We start from the raw sequence: 26,353 nt of genomic DNA on the forward strand, positions 1-26,353 counted from the left end.
CATCATCCACAATGGTTCTCCGATGCTGCAGGGGACCCGGGTGACAGCCCATTGGTCTCTGGCTTGGACATTCGTGCCCAGAGCGGCCACAGTGCAGGCTGTTGAGAAACGAGAGTGTGTGTGGAGCAGACGTGGGCCAGGAGACATGCTTCCCAGTGAGGAAAACCCGCCATTGAACTTCCGCGGGACCGTGGTCTGAGGAAGGCTCATCGGGGTCAGAAATTGCCTCTGGGAAAGTTCCCTTGAGATACCCCCTGCGCTCCGGAGGGAGGCCCTGGTGTGCACCCTCTTCACGTCGTGGACAGTCAACCAAATACAGAAAGGAGCACCTTTGCTCATCTGGGACCCCACAGGACAGGAAATAGAGGAGGGCCGTCGGAGCACCCTGGTTCGTCTTCTATTTCTGTAAATGTGCTGCAGCGTGACTTCCGCAGCCCTCTGACAAGCTGCTGCCTCTCGACTCGGAGCTGGATTCTTCCTCCGATGAGAAAGCATCTCCAGTGACAGCCCCCGACCTGGTCCTCATGCTGCTGGGGCTCATGCTGTTGATGTGCGGTGAGTAGGGCGTCCGAGCAGGTGCGGGGCTCCGGCCCCAGTGCCTCCCGAGGCCTCTGCCTGCGCCCGCGGGTGCTGGGATCTCTGCCTCCAACCGGCAGCTCAGAGTCGGTCAGCAGGTGGTAAATACTGGGAAGGCAGGTGTTTGAAGGGAATGTTCATTTCGGTTTTTACCTCCTGGGAAGTGTTCGCTGGCTGTCTTTCCTTCCAGTGTGAATTCTGTCTGTCTGCGCTGTTGCTGACAGCCACGGGGATAATTCATACAACAAACTGGGCCTTCGTTCCTTGTCTTACTGTCAACACCTTTCCCTTTATCGTCTGTCCTTGGCCCCCTCATTCCTACCATCAAACCCTAGAATTTATCACCAACAACTGTTCGCTTTCAAAATCCTTGTTTTGGGCACCCCCCACCCCACCCCTGCCGAGTGGCCACTCTTCAACCCCCGGAGCGACTTTTCGTTGCCAGGTACTGTCCTCTGCCTCCTCCCCACCTTAGATTCTGGGGCGCAAGGCTCCCGGCCACACCTGCACCTCTCTCCTCGTGAGCAGCCCCCGATCAGCATACTTCTCTGCACACATCACACGAAAGGCACCGTCCCATTGACTCACGTCCCTTTCAAGGTAGGGCACGCGTCTCCAGTGGTCCTGGCAGGGCCGGTGACCTCCTACACCTGCTAGTCTGAGCCTCACGCCTGGACAACTACGTCCCAGCTTCTCCGCCTCCTCAAACTCCTCCCTTCTCACACTCAGCTTATGACCTTGCGGCCTATGTCGCTGAGGACATGAACACTATCAGAAGAGAAAGTCCTCGTCTGCCTGCGGCCGTGCTCGGATCTCCCCGACACCCCTCACACGCCCTCCTTCGGGACTGCCCTATTCCCGTCCCCACGCAGGGGCCCTCCCTCCTCACTGGGTCCCAGGCGCTCCTGCTCCCTCAGAACCTCCACTCTGCCATCAGCACGACTTTTCCTTCTGGGTGAGTCCCGTAAACATACAAACAGCATAACGTCTTTCCCCGGAAACCACGGAAATGCATCCTGACGGCCTCTGGCTGGCCTTTCGCAAAGTTTCTAGGCCGTTGCTGGGCTTTGCTTTATCTCCTGCCATCGTTTTGAGCTCATTTTTAACTGACGGGACAGTAAGATTCGCTTTTCTGGTACGCCGTCTAAGATTCTCCGGAAGGATTTGCAGCCACGTGACCACCAGCACGCTCACCACATTTCTAACACCTCAACCCCTTTGGCATCACACCTGCCCGGACCCTAAGCCCTGGGACCGTTGGCCGGTTCTCAGTGCTTGCAGGTCCCCCTCGCCCTGTCCTGGGCCGCGGCCGTCTGTCTTTCGTCCCCAGTGCTGTTCCCTCCGGGACCAGCAGCCACCTGCGCGTCGCCCCGGCCTGGACTCCGGGTCCCATCTCCTTGCACTCGGCCTCCCAGGGATGGTCCTCTGCTCCCTCTTCTGGAAACGCTTCTTCCCGTGGCCTCTGGGCCACCACGTTCTGCTGGTTTTCTTTCTAACTCAACCCCCGTTGTTTCCTGACCTTCCCAAGGTTTGACTTTCCCAAGGTTGCTGCCCAGACCTGGTTCTTCCCCACCCACCCCTACCTCGCTCACTTCCCAGCTGCACCGTTCAGGTGCTTTGTGGCCACTTTAACCTTGAACTCAGGCTAATTTTCCCCAGCGCTGGTCTCTCCTCTGAGCACCTTCCATGCAGTCAACGGCCGCCCAGCCTCAGCCGGCATCCTCAGGCTTCCAGACTGAGTTTCCACCCATGTCCTCCCTGCTTGTCCTGCAGGACGGTGGTCCGTTCTCCTCCCCGCATGCGTGAGAGTGATTTTACAAACGTAAGTTCAGTCAGAGCTGTCCACGGCTCCCAGCACACCTGGAATGAAATCCAGGCCTGGCACCACGTCCAGGAAGCCCTCCGTGACTGGCTCGGACTGCCTGTAGGTACCACAGCAGTGCCCATCGCTGCCCCTCCCTCAGCTGCAGGGGCACTGCCTTCTCCTCCCTCCACAGATGAGCTCACTCCTTCTCAGGTCCTCCGCATTTGCTCCTTCTCTGGCCGGGGTGCTGGTCCCGAACACTGGGAAGGCAGCTCTCTGATTTCGTTGTTTTCTACCCAACTGACAGCTATCTAAATAGTCAAGATCGTCCGATGATACTCTCTAACTTATTTCTCAGCTTTATCTTTTTCTTCAGTTTATTTACTTATTTTGAGAAGGAGAGCAGAGAGAGAGAGGGCACGAGTGAGTGGGGCAGGGGCAGAAAGAGAGGAAAAGAGAGAGTCCCAAGCAGGTGCCGTGCTGCCAGCCCAGAGCCCAACACGGGACTCGACCCCACTGAACGTGAGGCCGCGGCCTGAGCCAAAATCAAGGGTCAGACGCTTAACCGACGGAGCCACACAGGCGCCCCTGGGCTTTATCTTTCCTACACGCTGATCACTCTCTGAAATCAGATTGCATATTGGTTCTTTAATTGGCGCTCTCCCCCTGAACAGCAAAGACTTGGTCACATTCGCTCTGGCCACCCGCGTCCCACTCACAATGAGTGACGCACAGGAGGCCCTCAAAATGCTTTGTAGGACGGATGAATGAAAACCGTGATGGTCATGCCAGCCCCCGTTGACTCCACTCTCCTACCCGAGGAACGCATCATTCAAATAAGCATTTAAGCTAAAAAGAAAAACCAGACTAAATATGTCAGACCAAGTATGGGTTCAAATAGATAGTGATAATGAGGTAATATTTACTGAACGTGGAATAAATTCCAGGCATTTTACGGATGTCAACTTATTTAATCCTCATGAAAACTCTGTGAAGTAGGTCCAGTATAGCCTCCATTCTACAGAAAAGGAACATAGAGCACAGAGAGGGAAAGCATTTTCTCCGAGGTAACACAGCTAGTGGGGCAGGGCCAGGGTTCAGGCCCGTGCCTTCTGGCTGAGAGCCTGCATCTCCCCAGAATCTCCTGTCCTTGGTCATCATGTCATAATACTCTGGTCAAATCCTTGGGATATGAGCGAATCTTTGGGGAAATCAGAATTCCTTCTCTGGACCTGCTCTGCTGGGAAGTAGGTGAATAAAGGGCACAGTGTGTGTGTGTGTGTGTGTGTGTGTGTGTGTGTGTTGGTCAGGCCCCTGGCCGTTGTCACTGCGAGTTGGCCGGGCCGGGGCAGGGTCCTCTGGACTTTTGAGGGAGGGATAAGAAGGAGGTGCGGTCACCAACGAAGGTACTGAGTCCTAACAATGGATGGGGGCAGTGATCAGAAATGAATGCGGGAGAAGGAGCGGAGGCCAAGAAGGAAGCAGAGAGGAGAAGGAAGAGGCAGGAGTGAAGCGGAGAGGGAAGGTGGGGGAGGAGGGGGGGAGGGGGCAGTGCTGGGGGAGGTACACCCAAGTCCAGATCCGCACTGATCTCTCCCGAATTCTCTCCTAGCGCCGCCCTGCGAACTAACTGGTGAGTAGCTCTCTTCCCCTCCCCCTTTGCGGTCTGTGGGAATCTTGTCGCAGCCGTGGATGCTGTCTGACATCTGGTGACAGCGGCTCCCTCGGGGCCCCGCGGCCTGTGTTCAGACCAGTGTCTGCACCTGACACGAGCCTGCTCCGCTGGGGGTGGGGCGGTCTTGCTGTGACCTTCTCAAAACCACGGTCCTCTCCGCTCTCCGGAAGGGAGATGCTGTTTCACGGGGAAGTCACAGACTGCCGCAGATGGATGTGAGAAGACTGTCCACCCTCCCGGCCTCAGGGGCCCCAAGGCCCCCGTGTCTTCCCCGCTGGGTGCTCCCCCAGGAGCGCTGGAGGAGTCTCGGCCGCCACCCATCCGTGGCGACAATGACGGTGGATGCCGGGCCTCGGGCGAGCCACGCGTCACTCTGCCGCCTTCCTCCTGCAGTCCTGCTGTAGCCACAGCGGTCGGCCCGCACGACTTCTCTCCCAGACCCTGCTCGGTGCCACCGTTCACTCTGATCCTGATCCAAAGTCTTACCTTTACCAGAAGAGAAGAGGAAGTTTCCCCCAGAAGGAACCTTCCACTAACGTGTGTTTACATCCAGGAGGCGTCAGAACTGCTCTCCTCTATGCAAAGTACTGTCCACGGGGCTGGAAGGGGCCCTCTGCGTCCTCAAGAACACGGGCTGCACGTACAACCGGGGGGGAACAGGCCTCTGATGCCAACGGTCAGGGGTGTTCGGGACCAGCCCAACCTTCTGGACGGCTCTTCTGAGGTTCATCCAGGTGGAACGCAGGCCATGGGCTCATGGGCTCAATCCGAGCATAAGCAGAAATCCAAGGCCACACCCAGAAGAGACGAAACTCCCGCTACCAGGAATCTGCCAGGTGTTTCTGGGAACACCCGAGAATGATCTGGGGCAAGCTCTGAGCTCGAGGCTGAGCTCCAGCCCTCGCAAACGGCCCTGTCCGGGTCCTACTCCACGCCTGCCCTGCCCCATTCAGAAGCATAGGGCCCAGCTGCCTAGATGCCTTTTTTATTCCTTCCTCTGCTCAGCTCAAAAGCTGCCCTGTCCTCGGCCCACTGGGACTGCAGTTTTCCAAGGACAGAAAATGCCTCCCGGCGCACAGGTGTTCCGTCCAGGCCCCAGCACGGAGCAAACATTCTGGTACCGACGTCGGGAGCGAGTTTTTTTGAGTTCCCAGGCGAGGCATTCCGCGAGCCAGGCTTGAGGTGACAGGTGTTGGAAGGGCCACCGCCTCTCTGTGACCTAGATCACGTGGCATTTTTCGCTGGTGAGGGGAGACAGGCTTCTCTTAGGAAAACTCCTAAACTTTCCTGAAAAGCAGAGGCTCTGAGACTTCCACAAACAAATGTCGCAAGAGCCAGTGGGCTCAGGGATTCTGGGGTTTCCCGGGCGCTGACGCTGGGCAGAAGGAGGTGAGGGGAAGCAGGACCCAGCTTTGCCCACCCGCCATCCCCGTGGAGAAAAGCCTTACGGTCCAAGAGGGAGGCATCCCTGAGCTCAAGGTACGGAAATTGCTCTGCACAACCTTGCCTTCTACGGAGGTGTGCGCACGGTCCCAGAGCAAGGGAGCCCGGTGCGTGCGTGAGGCATTTTCCGGCAGGTGCGCCCCTGTTGCTTCCAGTGGGAAGGAGAGAATCCGTAAAGAAAGCATCGAGCGCCTCTCAACCTTTCCCTGACTGGCAGATCCCCCGGTGTCACGTTCCGTCCTTGGAAGAAATAGTGTGGCTCTGGGACGCCAGGGGAACGAAGCAGAAGAAAAACGACTGCCCTGATTTACAAGAATGAATGAAACCCACTCACTTTTCCTGAAGCGTCAGGCTTCACCGCCTCCAATCACAGTCGTCAGTGCCCTGCCCTGTCTCCGGAAGGGGTGTGTTTAGTTCGTGGCTAGAAATGTTGAAGCGTGAGAACCAAGTGGCAGGCAAGGGTTGTCTTATGGATGGAAGCGGTGCTGCGCGGGGGGGCGCCGGGGTGCGGGATGGGCTCTGCACCCCACTGGGTGGTTATCCGAGCCTGTTTCGGATGCTGAGAACACCAAGTGCCTCCACCCGGGGACTCTGAACCCCTGGGCCCTGGAACATATGTGTTTCGTCCCTCTCTCCAGCCCTGCTCCTGACCGCCACGCCCTCTCGGCCCGTGGAGGGAGGCTCAGTGACCCTGACCTGCAACGTTCTGGTCCCTTCACGGAGGCTGGACGGCCCCCTCCAGTTCTGCTTCTTCAGAGACAGCCGGGTCCTGTGGCCGGGCTGGAGCAGCTCCCCGGAGCTCCAGCTCCCCAAGGTGTGGAGGGAAGACTCAGGATCCTACTGGTGCGAAGAAAAGACCATGGCAGCCAGAGTCGCTCGGAGCCCGAGGGTCCAGATACAGGTGCAGAGTGAGTGCGGGGGCCTGCGGTGGGGGGCAGACACAGGCGGGGGCACGAGGCTGATCTCCCCCAACACTGGGGGCTCGGCTCCTGCAGGAAAGGAGGTGTACCGAGCTTCTCTCCTGGTCAGAGTCCCGGAGGGATCTTCCCTCATCCTTGCTAATCCCGCTCGAACGCGCAGAAGGGTATTTAGGAAGCCCTCACTGTGCTGGAGAGTGGGGCCCCCCGATTTCCAGGAGCCGCAGCTCCCGCGGCGCCCTCAACAGCCAGGGAGAGATGTGTGGCCATGGTGGGGGGCTGACGGGAGCCACAGAGAAGGGAGAAATCAGAGCCGCACGGAAAGGGGAAGCTATTGGAGGAGAGGTTGGGGTTTGGTTTTGAGAGAGAAAAAGAGAAGGGGGGTGTTTTGTGACTCTGAACCGTGCTGCCCCACGTCAGGGTGGACACGCCGACGTCCTCCCCCCATTCTCGGTCCGAGATGCATCCTCGGAGCTGGGAAGCGGGTGTCGATTACCTTCAGAAGGCCGGCTTTCCCGCCTTCGCTCACAGCCCAGCCCTGGTGAGGCTGGAGACACGCCGGGCAGCGGGCCGTGCTCCCGTCCTGTCGCGCCACGTAAGGGAGCCCTCCCGACGACGGGAGAGAGCGATTTTTGCCCGCTCCCCTGTGCAGACGGGAAATCGAGTCCCAGGGAAGTTAAGCCCTTGGATCAAGCACACACAGTAAGACCAGAACCAGCACCCAAACCCAGGCAGCTTGACCTTCGATCTGCACCATGGCCTCCTTACCGTTGTGCCTTGCAGAGTGAGGGTCCTGGGAGCCCCACTGTCCTGGGGCGGGAGGGGGTGCATGGTAACTGGATGGCCTTTGTCACACTGCCAGCATCCGCTGGATGGACCAAGGCAGACCCAAATCGGCAGAACCCCCCCACCTCAAAACGGCCCCCAACATTAGCCATTCAACCGCATGAACTGTTGACTTCACCCAAGGCCTTTGGGTTCAGGACAGTCACCCCTCCCGGGTCACATTGTGTCATTGTGTGTGTGTAGGAGTCCCCGTCTGTAATGTGAGCTTGGAGACACAGCCTCCCGGCGGGCAAGTGCAGAAGGGAGAGAGGCTGGCTCTCGTCTGCATGGTGGCCAGGGGCACAGGAGACATCACCTTCCTCTGGTACAAAGGGGCCCTGGGTTTGAACCTGGAAACAAAGACCCAGCGCTCTCTGGCAGCGAAGTATGAGATCCCGGCGGTGAGGGACAGTGACACGGACAAATACTACTGTGCGGCCGACAACGGCTACGGCCCAAGCCTCAGCGAGCTGGTGAGCGTCACCGTCAGAAGTAAGTTCTGCGACCCACCAGTGGCCCGCCAGCTGGGCTCCCCGTTCCCCTGGGGCACCCCAAGGGAGCTCAGCGGGGCTGGGCCTCCATGGGCTGGGATTACCAGTCCGTCCCCGTGTGGGGACCCTCTCTGACAGCCCCCCTGTCTCCCTCAGTTCCAGTGTCCCGCCCCGTCCTCACCATCAGGGGACCCGGGGCCCCGGCCGAAGTGGGGGACGTGGTCGAGCTTCGCTGCGAGGCCCAGAGGGGCTCTCCCCCCATCCTGTACCGGTTTTATCACAAGAATGTCACCCTGGGGAGGAGCTCAGCTCACGCTGGAAGAAGAGCGTCCTTCAACCTCTCTCTGACCGCAGAACATTCTGGAAACTACTCCTGCGAGGCCGACAACGGGCTGGGGGCCCGGCGCAGCGAGGCGGTGCCACTCAATGTCACAGGTACAGCCCAGGGCATAGAGCTGTCCTGGTCACTGCCTCTTTCCAGCATCCTGGGAGAGGTTGTGTTAATTTTACTTAAATTCAAGTTAGGTAACATACAGTGTAGTCTTGGCTTCAGGAGTAGAACCCAGTGATTCATGTCTCTTGTTTTTAATTGGTAGAATTATTTTTTTTTATGTTTATTTATTTTTGAGAGAGAGATTGAGAGAGAGAGAGAGAGAGAGAGAGAGAGAGAGAGAATGAGCGGGGGAGGGGAGAGAGAGAGGGAGAACAGAATCCGAAACAGGCTCCAGGCTCCGAGCTGTCAGCACAGAGCCCGACGCGGGGCTCCAACTCGCGAAACTTGAGATCATGACCTGAGCCGAAGTCGGACGCTTGACTGACTGAGCCACCCAAGCATCCCCAGTGATTCGTCTCTTACATATGACACCCAGTGCTCGTCCCAACAAGTGTCCTCCTTAATGCCCATCATCCATCTAGCCCATCCCCCCAGCCACCTCCCTCCATCAACCCTCAGTTTGTTCTCTGTAGTGAAGAGTCCCTTATGCTTTGCCTCCCTCCTGGGGGAGTTCTCCTGACCCCGCCAAGTTTCTGGCATCGTGCAACCAACGATGGGCGTCTGTGGGCGGTGCTGTCCTGGGAGGTGTATCTGAAGGGCACGGAGGCGACGAAGGCTTGAAGGCTGGTGCCTCTTCTCCTGTCATCAGTGTGAAGAGCTGTAGGCCCCTCGATACAGAAGTCAGTTCACTGTCCCCCCGCCCCATCCCTGGGAAGGGCAGACCTTGGCCTCAACCCACAGCCAGGATGTCTGCTCTCCAAAGGCCAGCCATCCAGCACAGCAGTTCATGCGCTGACCTCTCCCTCCAGTGCCCACGGAGGACAGGAAAGAACTTCTCGCCTCGGGAATCCTCGAGGGGATGCTTGGCGTCCTTGGTCCCGTCATTCTGGCCTTATTCTGCTGTGGGCTCCGGAAAAGACTAGGTTAGTATTTCAGAGACTGGTATTTTGTGACCGTGACCTTTGTTTTCACGGACACAGGCTGGGCCGGTGACGAGTACACGGAGGGATGGATATGCCCTGCTGGCCACCCTGCCCGCAGACCTGCTCCCAGCCCCCCGCACGGGAGCAGCACCCGTTAAACTGACACAGTGTCTTAGGTCAAGTTTTCCATCTGCTACGTGTTATCGGTTCAGGTCCCCCCAATATCTCGTGTTCGTCTGATCTAATATTTACACCAAAATGTAACTCTATGTAAACTAACTAGTCAGCGCCTGGAGGAGACACACGGTTAGCAATCCCAGCCCTGCTGACCATCTCCCAGGTAAAGTCAGTGCCTCGGTTCTTATCCCCCCTCCCCCGAGCATGGTCACGTGCCTTTCCCGCTTTCTGGAATGCTTGTCCACACATCCTCGTGTTCCACTCACTGCAGGATCCCTCCTGCTTTCCAGCTTAAGTGTCACTTTCTCCGAGAGGCTTCCGCTGGCCACAGCCCGTGTTCTCTCATTATTCTCCATCAGGGCAATAAGCTGGTTAGCCCCGCCGTGCTCACAACGGGTAATTACATATGTATTTGTGCATTTGATCTGGGACTCCTGTTCTCCGCCGAGCAAGATGGGGACAACGTGAGGTTTTCACTTGAATGCCCAGCTTTTCTTGCCTCTTGGGGCACGTCACCCCGTCTATAACGTGGCTGTGGCAGTGCCTGCTTCTCAGGACTTGTCATGACAACATTAGGGGGTGTGGTTGTTAAAACCCGAAGCAAACAATACAAGAGGTGGAGGTGTAAGGGTTCAGAGGTGGGGTTCAAGTCCTCGCTCTGGTGTGAACCGTCTTTGGGAAGCTCGTGTGACCATTCTGCACGGAACCTCCTCACCTGCAGGATGTAGGATCTGTGCAAGCGAGTGCCAGCTTGTCCTCTGGCACGCGGTGGCATTGTGAGGGGCACCGTAGCCCGGGGTGCAGTCCCCACACGAGGGCCACCTGAAAACAAGTGGTGAACAGATTCCCCCTTTGACATGTCTAATCATCTGCTTGACTTGTAGGAAGACGTCCCTCCGGGAACCCACACAGGTGAGGCTCTACTTTCCCTGTGTGCACGGGTGCGGCAGAAAAATCCGTCTTCCCGGTTTTGAGTTATCTTCTCTCCTGTGCTTGTTTCATGTTATTATAACCCACCCTGCGCACCCTCCCCCCGCCCCAGAGCTCTCCCCCTGGTAGCTGAGAACCTGCTTGCCACCCTTCTTCGTTGTACTTGAATTTAAATCCTTGCATCACTCTTCCTAATTTAGCTCCCTCGACAAACTACTTTGACACGTTTCACACATTCACCAATGAATTGATGCATTCAATCAATTCACTAGTATCTGAGGGTCTGTGAGTCGTTCCGATGAGGAAGGAAAACGGGATCCTAGGGTCTTAAAGTATCTCAGAGGCATTAAGATACGTGCACATTTCGGTAATTGAAGCCAGAGAGTGATAACCATTGCTGGTGAAGTTCTTTAGAAGTTTAGGGGGGTGGGGGGAGTTTTTTTTAAATCCTTGCATCTGGGGACATCAATGTTTAGTTGACATATTTTTATGCCATGTTGTTTTTATGCCGACAAAATACAGATATTTTCCCCCAGATCAGGGTAGCACTCTTTCAGGGGTACATGCACGCACAAGCCCACTTTCTTCTCTCCCTTCCTCAAGCTGCTTGTTCTGCCTAACAACCTGTTTTCTGTCAGGGGGGAATCAATATTGCTTCATTCAATATTCACTGAGCGCGTGTGATGTGAGGGGCACCGATGCGGGTGTGGGCGACACCACCGTGAGCCCTTCAGATGGGGGCCTGCGCTCACGGGCTGTGTGCCCCAGCACTACCCGCTGCACCCTGCTGGGTCAGGTCAGGGCGTGGGCGATGCAGCCGTGCCCGGGACTCTCCCCAGGAGTCAGTATTCCGCCCAGGACCCTCCCTAGCAGGCTTCGCTCCTTCAATGTCTTGCTCACAATCGTCGAGGGAGATGTGCGGGGCATCTGGGACGCCACCCCACGCAGATGACGTGTGTTTCTGTGTCTGCAGGAGCCCTCCGAGCCCTGTGCCATCAGCATCCAGCTACGTCAACTCACCTGCCCCGCTGCAGGGACAGTCTATGTACGAAAACGGTGAGGGTCCCGAATGACCTGGCCCGAGGAGCTCGAGTGAGCTGGGGAAGGGGCGACGGGGTGCCGTCTGCCAGCCCCACCTGTGTCTGCTGTGCCCCAGCCACCGCCTCCGTGAACAGGTGGCGGGTCTGTCCACGTGGCCACGGGGAGTCGGCATGGAGTGGGAAGAAAGGGCCGTGTCACAACGCCTCCTTTCTCCCCTTCCAGCGAATGTTGTACTCGGGGACGAGGTTTACTCTTTGGTGTACCACACGCAGCAGGAACGGCCACCAGCAGGTGAGACGCGAGGGAGTGAATTTGTCTCTGACTTTGTCCCTCCTGGAACCAAGGGGATAATCAGGGGCCGCGAGCGGCTTCGGTGCTACTGCTCTGCCTCCCTGAGCTCCTGCCTTGGGTCTGGGAGCCGCCCCGAGGAGAGCCCAGTGCCGGTGCCTGCTTAGTGCCCCCAGTCGGACGGCACACGGGGGTGGCGATGTCGGCCTGCGCTCCTCGAGGGGCCCCGTGCTCTCTCTGAGGCCCGGGCGTCTGCTCACCTGCCGTTGTCCCGTCCATACTTGGTGGCTCCAGAAATGCCAAGTGTGTAAATGCCCAGAGGGACCTACTCACCCGTCCGCCCCCACGAGGCTGCGATTGTCCTGGGAACGGCAAGGCAACCGTGTTTGTGAAAGGCAGAAAAGCAAGACCAAAAACCGAGGGCAACCAATAAACCACAAGTAGCGTAAAGAAGCATATAAAAATTTACATTTAAATATAAATGACATCTTACAGCGCACATCTTCTCTCCCACAGTACCGCCCCCGAGGACACGCGTCAAGGACCAGGTGAGTCAGAATCCCCATCGTACTTTCCCTCCTGCTCGTCTCTCTTTCTTCTGCCGACGGCTCCTCAAACTTTAAAATTTATGGCCACTTAGCAAAACCCAAATGCCTCCAGGGTCTGTCTCTTCCCTTATCTCCCCACACAGTGGGATAAAAACATTTGGTTGTAACAGTAAAGCGTCACTGTGCAAGGGAATTTTGGAGGCTTGCGTAGACGTTTCCTTTGGCCACAGACACATGGATGATTTGTAGTTACACTCTGGCACGCGCCAAGTCTAAACATGCCATTCCTTGAAAATCCTTGTTGTGAAATACTGTTCAACCACACACACACACACACACACACACGCACGCACGCACACACACACACGACTTTGTGTTGTGAGGTTAACCAAACAACCCGTGGAAAACTAAATTAATATTGAACAAAGCTAAACTGAGAGGGATTTGTGTCATTGAAACTCAGTGATCTGTCAACCTTGAATAATTGACGACATCACTGATAATACGGAAATACTCTCAGAAAATTGCGGGAATCCCAGCTCGGCGTGTGTACAAAGACAGTAGACGCTTTGTAGTTTTGTCGAGTGAGGTGGGGAAGCCAGATGTGTCACGACAGAACCCATGTCCTTGGGAAACTCCAGTGACACACTGAATTTAGTGCATGAGTGTAAAATCCTGAAATCCTGCAAAAAACGCCAGCCCGCGGAACTGCCTAGCAGTGGCCCCTCCGAACGGAAGAGGGGCTTACATGTTTGGATCCACGTGCATGGCCCACCGGGGGGATGGGACGCAGGCCCTTTGAAAATGCTCGCCCAGGGCCGCAGTCTTCCAAGAGGCTGTGCTGCATGTGCGTGGCACGTCATGATAGGACGTGCCCCGGCTGCCTGGGGAAGAGACAGGCCCCATGTGTGTTCCCTGCTCTGGTCCTGTCTATGTGCCTTTGCTTTTAGGATGCCTCAGCCATCTATTTTAGGCTGAAGAAGGCAAACGTTACAGATGAGGACTATGATGACGCTATGTAACGTTCCGGAAGATTCTGCCCTTTGGAAACCATCCATGACCCTAAGCCTCAGAACCAATACGTTCTTCACAGATCCTGGGGTAGTCAGCCCTCCAGTACTTCTGACCCAGGTGCTTTCCTCCCAAGACTATTCCTAAAACCAGCCGAGAGAACCAACATGAATGTGGGGGCGGGAAGGACCTTGTTACCAGGACCCCATACCTACTGGTTCTTCTAGGCACGGGTCGAATTGTGCTCTACCTTCTTATAAGAGGACACAAGGTGGGTGAAAGAGCTTGGGATCTTGGGGTGGAGGGACAGTGCAGCTCACTCAGCGGGCTGGGATGCAAGGTCAGTGACTCCACGGCGCTGCCGCACACGGAGATGGGTGTCGTCACCTCGTAAGTGTAGACGGACTCTGTACTGATCTCCAGAACAGACGTCCAGTCCTGCCACTTACGTGCAGCCTGCTTCTGCGTCAAATATGTCACTCGGTGCATTTGGGGTCACTGACACCAAATTAGAATTCAAACAAAGTTTTGTAAATACGTACTGTGGGTGCACTCAACTTTGGCGACATACTTTGTGTGCATAGGCCAGTCTAGATGCCGCCATATTTGTAATGAGATAGAATCTTGGTGAGTTTCACCACATCCAAAGTTCTGTGCTTGCTGCGGCTTCTAGAAGCTTTATGAATACAGTTTTTCTTCTTTTATTCACAAGCCTTTTAAAAATGTGACAATATAATTTGGAGTCTGTATTTTCATTTGAAAACAATTATTCACCACCTCTTACAAATTAAAACAATTTAAAAGTATACAATGTAAAAACTAAGGGTCTTCCCTGTATCTAACACCACAAACGGTGCTCGTTGCTTAAAAACTTAGCTGCACAGATATTTTTAATTCTTCATACAAACTCTTGTACATGCAAGTAAATATACAAATATTTAGAAATATGCCTACCTTTAAAAATTGCAGAATATTTTCAAGTCTTTACATAGACATCTACTATTTTAAAAGGCTATATATAGATAAATCATAATATATACTTTTTAGTTTTGCAAACTAGAAGTAACATAAAATTTGTCACAATGACCATTTTAAGTGTACCATTCAGTGCTGTGAAATACTATCATAGTATATTGTAGTCTTTTCAACCACTGATGGACATGGGGTGGTTTCCCAAATTTTTATATTATAAAAAAAATACTAAAATAAATGTCCTGGGGCACCTGGGTGGCTCGGTCGGTTGAGCATCTGACTTCAGGTCAGGTCACGATCTCCTCATTCATGAGTTTGAGCCCCACGTTGGGCTCTCTGGGTTGTCAGCACAGACTCCACTTTGGATCCTCTGTCCCCCCTCTCTCTGTACCTCCCTCCCTCACTCTCTCTCTCAAAAATAAACATTAAAAATAAAATAATAAAATAAAAGTCCTTGTACAAATATACTTCTCTGTTCCTGTTAATTCATCTGAAGGATAAGTTTGTAAATCAGGGATTAGGACATTTTAGGTTGTGCACATTTGATGTTTTTGTTAAATACTCTTAAACTGCTCTTTAGTAAGGCTGGATCAGTGCACACGTCGACCAACAATGCGTGAGATAATCGACCTGTGAGAGAAAAGCACCATTGTCATTTCAATTAAAAATTTTAAAACTACTAATGCAATTGAGCATTTTCCCCATAAAGGGACTGTTAATTTGTAGTTCTTCCAAAAGTTTCCAGTGCTGACCCTTCGCCTATTTTCTCAGTGTTCATTTACCTTTTTCTTATAGCTTTTGTAGGAACGATTTATAATTTGTATACAGTGAGGTGCACACATTTTATGTGCTTAGTTCAGTCAGTTGGACAAAAGCACGCACCCAACTAACCCAAAGTCTTGTCAAGATAGAAAATTTCTCCATCATTCCAGAAACTTCCCTCACATTCCCTCCCCTGCGATTATGTTATAAAAACATTTGTACATTTTAAAATGCTTTCATAATTTTGATATATATTCACACAGTGTATCATATGCATGTTTGGGGTGAGGTAAGAATCTGCCTTTTCCTATTCTGGTGTTTCATATTATATTTATATTATGACTTTACTTTTTGGAATTAAAAAAATCATATGAGCCAGAGATCTGTTTTTCCAAACAGGTATAAATTATCTACTATGATTGGTTAGGTCTATTCTCTTTCCTTTTATTTCCGTGCTACCTTAACACGCCTGACATGAAGTTCCTTTCTACTGCTTCTGCCTAGTGCTAATCTCAACGATCCAGAACGAAGTGAGGGTTCTGGAGGGAAGAGGGTGGGGGATGGGCTAGATGGGGGATGGGCACTGAGTAGGGCACTTGTTGGGATGAGCACTGGGTGTTGAATGTCAGCGATGCCTCACATCGGGTTCTGTGCTGTCAGCTCAGAGCCTAGAGCTTGCTTGGGATTCTATGTCTCCCCCTCTCTCTGCCCCTCCCCTGTTCACACTCTCTCTCTCTCTCTCTTAAAAATAAACATTAAAAAATATAAAACTCTCTTCATGCTTAAAACTGGAATAGCAATCATATCTGATACATCATGCTGCCTTGCTAATTATGTAAAACCATTTGGTTAAAATGCTTCAAGCTGTACACGGCACACATTAAACACTCAAAAAAATAAATTATTATTATTATTCCATCTCAAATTTCGCTTTTTATTATTTATGGCATTTTACTCTATGAGTGCCCTACTTTATTATTTTAACAAACTTGAAATAGTATAAATACATTTACTTTATTGTAATTCTTAGGTTATTCTTCTGCCTGAAGTTTTATGTAGTTAAGCCTGCATTTGTCACATTTCCTGAATCTTGGTCATTGTAACTTGGTGGGTTTTGTGACTGCAGATTGAGACACTTCCTGTGCATTATAGGAGTCTCATGTGGCCGGGGCTTCTCACTCTGTCCCTCAAAAGCCATTTTGTATGTGCTTCCTCCAAGCCCTGGGGGTGTCAGTGGCCCGGGACCACTTTTCATGATAATTCTTCCTGTGAAGCTTCCCAGAGCACCCACAGGAGTGGCCTCGTCTTGGGGTTTTGATATTTCAGGGGAAAGTCTATTTTCCCCCAGAGCTCATAGAAAGACCAGGTTACTGTCATCTCTGTGCTGGTGGGTGAAATTTTTCCCCACCAAACCACTCTTTTATTAAGAGGAAAGCCTTCTGATGGCCCAGATTTTATGTGTTTTAGTTTCAAGCTTCTGTCTTTCACAGGCCCATGATTTTGTCTCCTGGTTCCTCCTGGATGAAATGCTAAGTTCATAAAAATCATCTCATGTAATATTTTCTCCTCATGGCACCAGAAATGTCAATTTACATGTGTAATACTCTGTTTTCACTTCCTCTTTATCTTCTTATCTGTAATGGAGGAATTTCCCTTTTCTTTTACCTGTTTAATGATGCATTTAAAAAATTATGTAATATTTATCCATCACGGAATGAAGGAGTGAGTGAATGCACACTTCCTTGGACTGGTCAATCATCATCTCCTGGTGAGAAGGAGCTGTTAGCAGGGCACGTGAGATGAGCAAATCCCTTGGCAGGAAATCAGGACCAAAAGCCGGAAGTACAATCAAAGGGTCAGTGTATTCAATGTCCCAAGGGGGTCCCCTGTGGTCCAGAGTTCCCCTTGGTTGTTGGTCTTTCTGCCTGGAAAGTGACAAGTGACAACCATCCACCTTCTGGAAAGCCCACACATAGGCAATTAAAACAGAAAATAAAAGCTTCAAATTGAATTGTCTTTGATCCCCAGGGGCCCCTCCACACCTGCCACCCCTCCCCCACCCCAAGCAAACCCAGGCCACCAAGCAGGAGGGATTTTCACACACCGAGGAAGGTCTGCTCCCTGCTGCTCAGACATCTACCAACAGCCTCGCTGAGTCTCCCTGTGCCTCTGTCTCCTCTCAGACACCAAGATTAGGCTTGCCTCTACTCCCCATCATGGGAATGGCATAGCCTCATTCAAAAGGGGTTTATAATAGCTTCTATTGACCCTGAAGAAGATGATCTTCCTCATGAAGAAGAAAAGTTTGAGCTCTGAAAAGTCCAGTCTCCCAAAACAATCACTACCTGAACGGAGACTTACCCTGTCCTTCTCAGATTGCCTGGAGGAGACGCGTGGGTGACTGAGATTGCCTGGAGAAGACAAGTGGGTAATTCTGGGAGAAACTGGGTCTCTGGGACATCTTCACCTTCTAATCTGCCAGGAAGGTAACGGACGGCAGTTTCCAGGCATTGTGGGTCTGAATTCCCTGCCATGCTCTCTGGACTATGGAGGGCCCAGCAGAATTCTAGGAACTAATGAATTGCATTGTAGAGACTCTTCTGGGCAGAAGAGTCTGCCTAATGTCTGGAGAATGTCTATACAGACACCGTCTAGATCCCCACCAGCCAGCTCTGCTGCAACAAACATTAGCACCCCCAAAAGAATATATCTCTTACCCTGGATATAATATTTCTAAGTCAAACCCCATCCAACGAAGACGCCATGTTGTTCAAGATGATTATAGTGATGGTTGAAACGACTACCATAACTCCTACCACATGATGATGATGGCTGTGAGTTATGACCATGTCTCCCACCATGTGTACAACAATTCCTGTGATAAGAGATCGCATACGTGGTGACATTTCATTCGGTCATCGCGGCCTTGTGGCCCCAAGGTCAACCAAATACAACAGAGACCTCTGAAGTTATCCAGCTTCATTTTCTTATTGTGACTATCCTAGTAACTTCCTCAAATGGGAGATGGTATTTATTTTGTTCTGAGTTGTATTTCATGAAGACTCTGTCTCTGTCTCAATCCCTACACACCCGCCTTGGCATTGTACCTGACGTCCCTTCCAAGACACTGGACAGAGTTGACAGGGACACTGTTGCTCTGCGTCTGACAGAGAACCCTTGTGTATGCTGCAACCCTCGGAATCTCCAAGCCAAGAGTCTACCTGGTCTATCCGAGAGGATTTCGAGTCTTTATAGAACTCTGCCTCCCTGTGGCACCTGTGACTCCATCTTGCCAGTGGCCAAATATCCTCGCACAAGGATCTTTCTATCTCTCCTTTTGGCCAATGTCCCCCTCCCCCCCACGCCTCCCACCCAGTTTCATTTCCTCCACTGTAACCTTGAACATGAATTTACTTTGTTCTCCAATGAACCACTGAGCTTCTCACCTCTGGCTGCGGCCCCTAGTTTGCATCTGAGTTTAGATGTGCCTCTAGGTCATGGCCGCCCATATGCAAATGTCTGCCATCTGTCAGCTGTGAGAGCACCCAGAGGCCTATCATCTTAAGGACTTGCTGCCGCCCCAAGGGCCCCCCTACTTCACTGTGACAAGGCATATTTCTCTCCCCTGCATCACTCACTGGCACACAAACCACACCCCCTCCCGTTTGAAAATGCCGTGGAAAAGAGCTAATTCTCAACTCCAGAGGCCCCATTCCCATACAGGACAGAATGGAATCGCAAATATTTTGAAAAATCTGCTCAGAAGTCTGAAAAACCAATACCTATCACCAGTTCTTCCTCCACCTTTTGCAGACACCTTTTTCTGTATTTTCTTCCTTAATTCACTGTCGTCCTTCAGAATCCTGTGCCGTCCTGACTGGGCAGGACAAGGAGGAGCCACAGACCGTCTAGAAGCCCTTCCACAGGCAAGGGCTGGACGAGCAGCTCTGTCCCAGGGAGAGAAACACCTTCTTCCAAATACAAGTGGACCATTGGCCCTGCAGAAAGCTAAAGTAGCATTGCTTGATACACTTTGAGGCGAGAGAGGCCAAAAACACTGGGCCTTATTTTTTACGAATTTTTTAGAAATACATAAACAGCATATGTTTACTTTATATAATGTATATTATATATTAATATGTAATATTTATTTTAGATGATATATATTAACTATATAGTGTTTACTTGCTTTATTATATATTATAACATATAACATTTATTTTAATGTATATTATCTAAAATAAATGTTATATATTGGAATTACACATTACATAATTATAATATGTATTAATATACCATTAATGCATAATGTAAAATAAACATATGCTTATATATATTATATAAGAATACTAGAACACTAGATATATAGAAGACTAGAACATATAATGTTTTATATATATATACTAGAATATTTATTATATAGAACATAGAATATATATTATTCTATGAATTATGTTCTGTAAATATATAGAATCTATAGTAACATATTATATATCATAATATTCCATATATAATATTCTATATGTTCTATATACTAAATAATAATATATAATAACATATAATCTATCTTATATTCCATATTATATTCTAATTATATTCTATATATGTAGAATATAAATTATAATCTATATATTATATAAGAATACTAGAACACACTGATAAGCAAAATGTGGAGGATAAAAGCCACCTTTAATTACATTATTCAAATATGATTATACCAACTTTTGGTGTTTGTAGTCCCACACATTTTTATTGGACAAATGAGGGGATGATAATGTACAAGTAAATCGCATTCAGCAGCCCTTTTTCCTTAACAGTATATCATGAACGACTTTTATTGCTATTCAATATTGTACAAAATGATTTTAGTGGCTGCTCGGTAGTACACGGACATATAATTTATTTTTTTTACCTGCCTTTTTGGGCGTTTTCAGCACTTTTTTTCCACTGCTATAAGCAAAGCTTTGATGATACGATGTATGACATCACATACGACACCAACGTGTCCCAAAGGGAAACTATGTTTGTGGTCAGTGATAATGTTGAGTATTCACCTGAACAGATGACGTTTATGGTGAGTGACAATGGTGAATATTCACCTGAACAGAGGACGTTGAGCCTATGATCGCTTCACTGTCAGTCAGCCCACAGGTTACAAACAGCTATGATTTTGTGATTTAAAGTTTCAGGCTACATATAGTCCAAAAAGGCAACGTACACCTGCCTGTCCAGCCTGCCCGAGGGGACTGTTACACACAACACCTGTGGGGACCACCTCTGATGAGAATGGGAGTGACAACCGGCTTTGGGGATGCGTGCCCTGGAGGGTGTGGCTGCATCGGGAGCAGTATGGATTAGAAATAGGGAAGAAGACAACGTTTTCAATGATACCAGGACAAGCGGTTTGAATCTTAGCAACATCCCGTTCCGGAAGGCTGAAAAAATCTTTGCCCGAGAACCCCGCGTGGCTGCAGAAATGGCCCTACTATCCTAAGGATCATTGAGAAGCATGGTGTCACAGTAAGATGTGACAGCGTTTGAGAGCCAGACTGTGGAATGGGCCCTCCTGAGTTTGACTCCCAGCTGTCGCTACTGGAAAGTGGCCATGCTGATCTTGGTCAATTGCTTGCCTTCTCTGGGGCCTCAGTTTCCCCAGTCATGTAACTGGGATAGTGTGCACTTCAGAAGCTTGCTCAGGGCACCAAATAACTCTGTGAGCATAAAGCACTTACAGCCATGTCCAAGGCACCAGCAGACAGAAGTTAAGTGTAACAGTCATCAGCTTCAGGAGGAGGAGTTTCTTTGCATCTAGAGGGACCATCTGCATTGTCTCAGCGCCTATAGGAAAGAAGACAGCGGCCAGACACTGACAAGCCCTTCTACTTCCTTTTTTTGCTAATTGTATACAACTTACTTTGAAAAGCCGTTTCCATTCCCTGCACACAGACTCCAGCGGGTGGCCAAAGGGACGTCTCTTCTCGGATAGCTGACCCAGGTCCTCATGCTGCTGTGGTCACTGCTGGTCATCTTTGGTGAGTCCCATAATGTGCATCAGGACTGAGGTGGCAGCTGACGGGGTCTCCAGCCCCTGGACGCCCTAAGGGTTTATCAGAGCCCGGGGATCAGTGGAAATGCTCAGGTCTCTGCTTGCAGCTTAGATAGCAGAGTCCGAGGGGAAAGTCAGACGGTAACGCATCCTCGCCCTTAGTGTTCAAGGCTTATGATCTTAGATAATTAGTAATTAGGGATATGTTCTCATGAATCCAGTTTTCATAATTTCAACATTTACTACTCCTCCCTGAGAACTACTCACACACATCTCTCCAAGACTGGGTTCAGAGACGCGTGGACACTCTTTGCTGAGGCCCCTCCGTTAGCCGTCTGCTACCAGGGAAACAAGAGTCCTTTCTCCACATTCAGGAGGCGCTAACATTTGTTAATGAGTAAAAGGACTCTCACATAAAACGTGGCCAGGGAAAGGGAATCTGCTCAAGGTGGGTTCGGCTTTCAAAACTGTGTGCTGCTCTCCGCCTGTCGGTAAGCAAGGTTATGGCCGGTCCAGCCCTCGTGGGTCTTATTAAGAAGGCAAGATGCCCTTCGGCATAAATGGTCAGGAAGCTTTGAAAAACGACAGGTTTGTTACTTCCAGGGCCGGGCAGTTCCACGGCACCCCGGGACCGCACAGCGAGGTGGAGGGGAGAGACAGAGCCTGGGTCCGGGGTTCTGCTCGTCCTGGGGTGGAGGCTCACTCTTTGTTGGAGAATTAAAACGAATGAGTGGGAATTTGAAGCATGAGAAGACAATAAACCAAGTGGCCCACATGGTCAGTTACGGAAATCAACCGAGCCCCCAAGAACAGAAGAGCCTCAGAGTGGGGGGAGGGGACCGGCTCTTGGCCTGCAGCTTGTGGCCGTCACTGTCTTTGAAATGGGTGCCTTAGCATCAAAGCTTAAGTCAGGCACAAGGTCGGGCTTTACACAACAGAAAACCCCCGCCTTTCAGGGCTCACACTACTCACTCTGACTGGGCGTGTTTCCCTATGGACTCTTGGTGACTCGGGATGCCGTGTCATGGTGTAGTCGACACACCGGGTGTGGAGGTGGTCGACGGGGACGGGGGAAGGACAAGGAAAAGGAGAGAGTCGCTGGATACCCAGCGTCCATCCCTGGGACGTGCCTCGGGTGGTCCCTTCGGTCCAGGGATGGGTTTGCACCTGCCTTGTGGATGTGACATGAGCGGGGGGGGCCAGTTGAGGTTGGGGGGGTGGGATTGTTGGTGATAATGGAGTACAGGACAGAAAAGGGAGTGATGGGAACTTTGGGGGCACTCTAGCCGAGTGATAATAGATTTCTAAATTGTGGGGGCAAACGCTCGGGGCTAACCTCAGGTTTCTGATGTCCCCACAGCTCCAGTCGATGGAAAATCAGGTGAGTCACCTCTGGCCTGTTGTTCTCGGGGTCCGGGTGCCACGAGGTCCTGCAGAGTAGGACAAGGAGAGGCCTCAGAGACGTTCCGGTGTCACTGTTCCCCTGGGACAGCCTGCCCCGTGGCTGCTCTGCTTGGCCGGGTGAGGAGGGTGTGCCCGGCCTGCCCAGGCCCGCGTGCGCCGTGTGGCCGCAGCCCGCAGGGAGGGAGGCGTGTGGAAATGTGCAGGCTGGACACGGGCCCATGTGGGAGGATGGTTCTCCAGGCCCTGGGACCCCGGCTCCTCCACAAGGTCCGGCTGAAGGTCCTCACAGCTCTGGCTAAGAGCTTCTGCGTGGTCGGACGGTCCTGTGCCATCATGCTTCTCCGGCCGGGGCCACCACCGGTGGAAGGGGCTCTCGGGGCCCCAAGAAACCGTCCTGGGATGACAGACTCTCGTCTGTCTTCCCCCGACAGCATTCTCCCCGGGGAATTCTTCCAGTTTCTGGATGAAGTCTGTACCCGTGGTTTAAGAATCAGCTTGATTATAAGTCCCACAGCCGAGTCCCCGGGGGATCGGGTCCCTGTCACTGCAGGAAGGCAAACATCTCCAATTAATCTAATAGTTTCCGCAACCCACCTCGTCTGCCCTTCTAACTCCACGTCTTATAACCCAGATGGTCCCCCAGTGCCCAACAGGTAAATCTGGTTCTCCGCCTGGACAGCCAGTCACACGTCGTCCAAATTTCATCCAACTCCTGTGAAAGGGCTCGGGTTCTGGTTCCGCGTTTCAGGAGACGCTTCGTCTCTTACGTGACCGAATTCTGCCTCCTTCCACTGCACCTCCAGATTCTGCCAGTCCTGCTACAGTTGAACAGCGTTAGAAGATTTGTGTCGAGATATAGCTTAGTTTCTCACCTGGAGGTCGGAATCCTCAACTACAACCCTAAAATATAATGCAAATGCCCCAGACGCTGAACGCGGTCTGGTACGGAGAAACGGCCCCAGGGGACGCTTATTTTTGGCAATGACTTTTTTTCTCGTGAAAGTCAGTCACCTAAGAGCTGACCCTTGGATTAAAGGTCAGCTCCACCTTATTACTCATTGAAGGGATGGGGAAATTTTCTGGAAAATGCTCAAGGGGGCAATTTCTGAGGATTGAGACGCTGGATCCCATTCCAACAGCCAGTTGACTCCCCCGTGATCTGGGCCCCCTGGCGGTTTCCTCCACGGCAAGGCGAGAAGACAGGGCAGAATGTGAATTCAGAGCACAGTGCGGGGGGGCCCTTAAAGGCTGGATGAAAGCAGAGGGGGCAGGAAAGCAAAGTGTCCCCTGAGGACAATGGTCCCCCGGGTGACATCACCAATAGACAGAGCCGGGCAGGAGAAGCACCAGCAGGACGCTCCCGCATCCACGTAGAAAAAGAAGTTTACGCTGAGACCTCTGCAATGGGCTGAATGTTTGAGTCCCCACCCCCCAAATCGCATGTTGAAACCCTAATCCCCAGCGGATGGTATGTGGGGGTGGGGCCCTTGGGAGGTCATGAGGTCATGGAGGCGGGGTCCTGGTGATGGGATTAGTGCCTTCAGAAAAAGAGGCCTGCCGGAGAGCTGCGCGTGCAAACACACAAGAAGTCAGCAGTCTACAGCCTGGAAGAGGGACCCCACCAGAACCCAGCTGCGCCGGCACCTTGGTCCTGGACTTTTAGGCTCCCGAACCGGGAGAAAGAAATGTCTGTCATCGAGAAGACACCCAACGCGTAGTATTTTGCTACAGCAGCCCAAGCTGACTCAGAGACCCCCTCAGGACAAACATAGGAGGCGGCCCCGAGTAATTAAGGCGCGGGTTGGAACCTCCATCCTGCCGAAAGGGGAAGGGGCCACACGGACACCCTCTCGCTGCCCAACAGCAAAGAGACAGGTCAACATCTGCGTCCCCCTCACCCCTTCTCTTGCAGACTGGCTGACCCTCGTGGCTCCCTCTGCCGTCTTTGAAGGAGACAGAATAGATCTGACATGCCAGAAGAAAAACGACGGGTGGAAAGTCAAGAGGGTGTCATATTACAAGGACGGAGAAGAGTTACAGTTTTTAAGCAAACTCTCCAACTGTTCTATCCAAAGAGCAGTTTTGAGTGACAGTGGCACTTATCACTGTGCTGTTTCTCTTGTTTGGTCTATCTTTCCTTTCCAAAAGGAAAAAACCTCAAGAAGTGTAAGGATTGAAGTTCAAGGTACAGTCTTCCCTCCTGCGGGACAGGGGCTGGACGGGAGGGTAGCAGACAGAGCAGGGCAGGTCCTGGGAGGGGCACCTGACCCCCCACCCCCACCCCCGCACGCCGACCAGAGGGGGACCCGAGTCTTGTAGTCCGACAGCAGGAAGGGAGACCATGTGTTGGGTGACACGGCTGGTCTGAATGTCTTGTTTGCTGGGGTGGCTTTTCAGCAGGAACCTTGGACCTCACTGTGACCCTTCTTTCCAGAGCTATTTCCGCGCCCTGTGCTCACAGTCAGCCCCTTCCGGGCCATCGAGGGGAACCCAGTGACGCTGACCTGTGAGACCAAGCTTTCTCCACAGAGGTCAGATGCCCAGCTCCGATTTTGCTTCTTTAGAGATGGCAGAGCCCTGGGGTCCGGCTGGAGCAGCTCCCCAGAGCTCAGGGTCCCTGCCATGTGGAGTGGAGACTCAGGGTCCTACTGGTGCGAGGCAGAGACAGTGACTCCCAGCGTCAGAAAACAGAGCCTCCAGTCGCAGATTCACGTGCGGAGTAAGTGGCAGTGGGTCTGAGCACCGGGGGACAGGGGTCCTTCAGCCCCTCTCCGGACGCCTAGTCTTTCGGGAGCTTGTGCAGCTCCTGTCCCTCTGGAAAGTGGGAACTGAGCTAGAAAATGGGCATTTCGTAAAAGTGACAATCGGACAAAGCCCCCGTTGAAAAACGGAATCCAATGGAGCAAATACAAAGACTGAATTGGCTTTATCAAGCCATTCGTGAGTCAGCTGGACCCCGGCCAGCCTGTGGAGAGATGCTCAGAGATGCGCAAAGCGGAAGGTTTTTATAGGCAGGAGGTGGGGCCAGGGAGTGATGAGAAAATTTAAAAAGCATCGTTTCAGGTCCGGGACATCTTTGTGGGGAGGAAACTGCAGGGGTTTTTTTGGTTTTCGGTTTTCGTTTTATCATGCAGATGACCTCGTGTGGATCCAGGAATTTCAGACTGACTTTTAGAAGGTCACATTGCCAGGGCACCTGGGGGCCTCGGCGGGTTAAGCGTCTGACTCTTGATTTCGGCTCAGGTCATGATCTCACGGTCTTGTGAGTTCGAGCCCCCCATGGGCTCTGCACTGATGGTGTGGAGCCTGCTTGGGATTCTCCCTCTTTCTCTGCCCCTCCCCTCGCTTGCACTCTCTCTGTCTCTCTCAAAATACAGAAACTTAAAAAAAAAAACATTAGAAGGTCACATCCCTAGGATTGGCTGAAACCATAATTAAGTCTCAGTTGGCCGTCAGTGAAGGACAAATACTCCATTTGGGGCTTTTCTTCTTCTCTTTTAAACACTCCTTATAATCTTTCTCTTCTTTATTAAAGTAATGTCCTTCAGTCATGCCTTCAATGATCCCTGGGTGCCTTTGCATTTAGCAGTGGGCTGGGCACATGCTCCACAGTGGCTCTGTCTACAGCCCCACATGCTGGCTTTCAACCCAAGCTGGTTTATTAGAAGGCACCACGGTGCTCCAGTGAAGGCGGCTAAGCGAAGCATCAGAGAAAGCAGAAATCAGAGTGAACTAAGCAGTCGGAGGAGGGGTGGTGATTCGTGTTGAGCCTTGAAATTGGGAATAACGAAGGAATGGTCACAGATATTGTTAGTGGGAGCAGCGTCTCTTCCAAGGTAGGACTGATGCTACCGGGACCCCCTCACTCTGTGCTCAAGGCATTGGTCTGGACAGCGACTCCTCCCCCCCGCCCCAGAAATACTTCCTGTCTCGTGGAGCAGATGACACGTTCTTTAGTGACGCCCTGAAATTAGGTGGGACTGGGGTTGGGGCATGCAGTGTCTTATCCACATTCTTCAAGGGCACT

The 26,353-nt window shown here is 51.9% G+C and overlaps 2 protein-coding genes across 9 annotated transcripts in view; both read left to right on the top strand.

Moving 5' to 3' along the window:
• On the top strand, nucleotides 1–14,361 carry FCRL1 (Fc receptor like 1). 7 transcript variants are annotated; one of them, XM_042976006.1, is made up of 11 exons: nucleotides 1–555; nucleotides 3,993–4,013; nucleotides 6,137–6,406; nucleotides 7,445–7,732; nucleotides 7,888–8,166; nucleotides 8,988–9,147; nucleotides 10,209–10,236; nucleotides 11,228–11,310; nucleotides 11,518–11,586; nucleotides 12,100–12,131; nucleotides 13,082–14,361. In XM_042976006.1, exons 1-11 carry the CDS (start codon nucleotides 525–527, stop codon nucleotides 13,102–13,104), a joined length of 1,284 nt encoding a protein of 427 aa, XP_042831940.1. In that variant the 5' UTR covers nucleotides 1–524; the 3' UTR covers nucleotides 13,105–14,361. The 7 variants fall into 7 exon arrangements, with proteins under 7 accessions (XP_042831940.1, XP_007084327.2, XP_042831938.1 ...); XM_007084265.3 differs by having other exon boundaries at nucleotides 9,034–9,147; XM_042976004.1 differs by lacking the exon at nucleotides 10,209–10,236.
• A 6,379-nt stretch (nucleotides 14,362–20,740) lies between these two features.
• The window catches only part of LOC102954743 (Fc receptor-like protein 2), a 43,424-nt gene continuing 37,811 nt past the window's right edge, over nucleotides 20,741–26,353 (top strand). For both annotated transcript variants that reach the window (XM_042976001.1, XM_015538445.2), the window contains exons 1-4: nucleotides 20,741–20,908; nucleotides 22,283–22,303; nucleotides 24,239–24,511; nucleotides 24,761–25,045. In XM_042976001.1, coding sequence (XP_042831935.1) covers nucleotides 20,878–20,908; nucleotides 22,283–22,303; nucleotides 24,239–24,511; nucleotides 24,761–25,045 — 610 coding nt within the window. In that variant the 5' untranslated portion in view covers nucleotides 20,741–20,877. The remainder of the gene's footprint in view (nucleotides 20,909–22,282; nucleotides 22,304–24,238; nucleotides 24,512–24,760; nucleotides 25,046–26,353) is intronic.

Source organism: Panthera tigris, chromosome F3, assembly GCF_018350195.1.
Source record: "Panthera tigris isolate Pti1 chromosome F3, P.tigris_Pti1_mat1.1, whole genome shotgun sequence".
Taxonomy (NCBI): domain Eukaryota; kingdom Metazoa; phylum Chordata; class Mammalia; order Carnivora; family Felidae; genus Panthera; species Panthera tigris.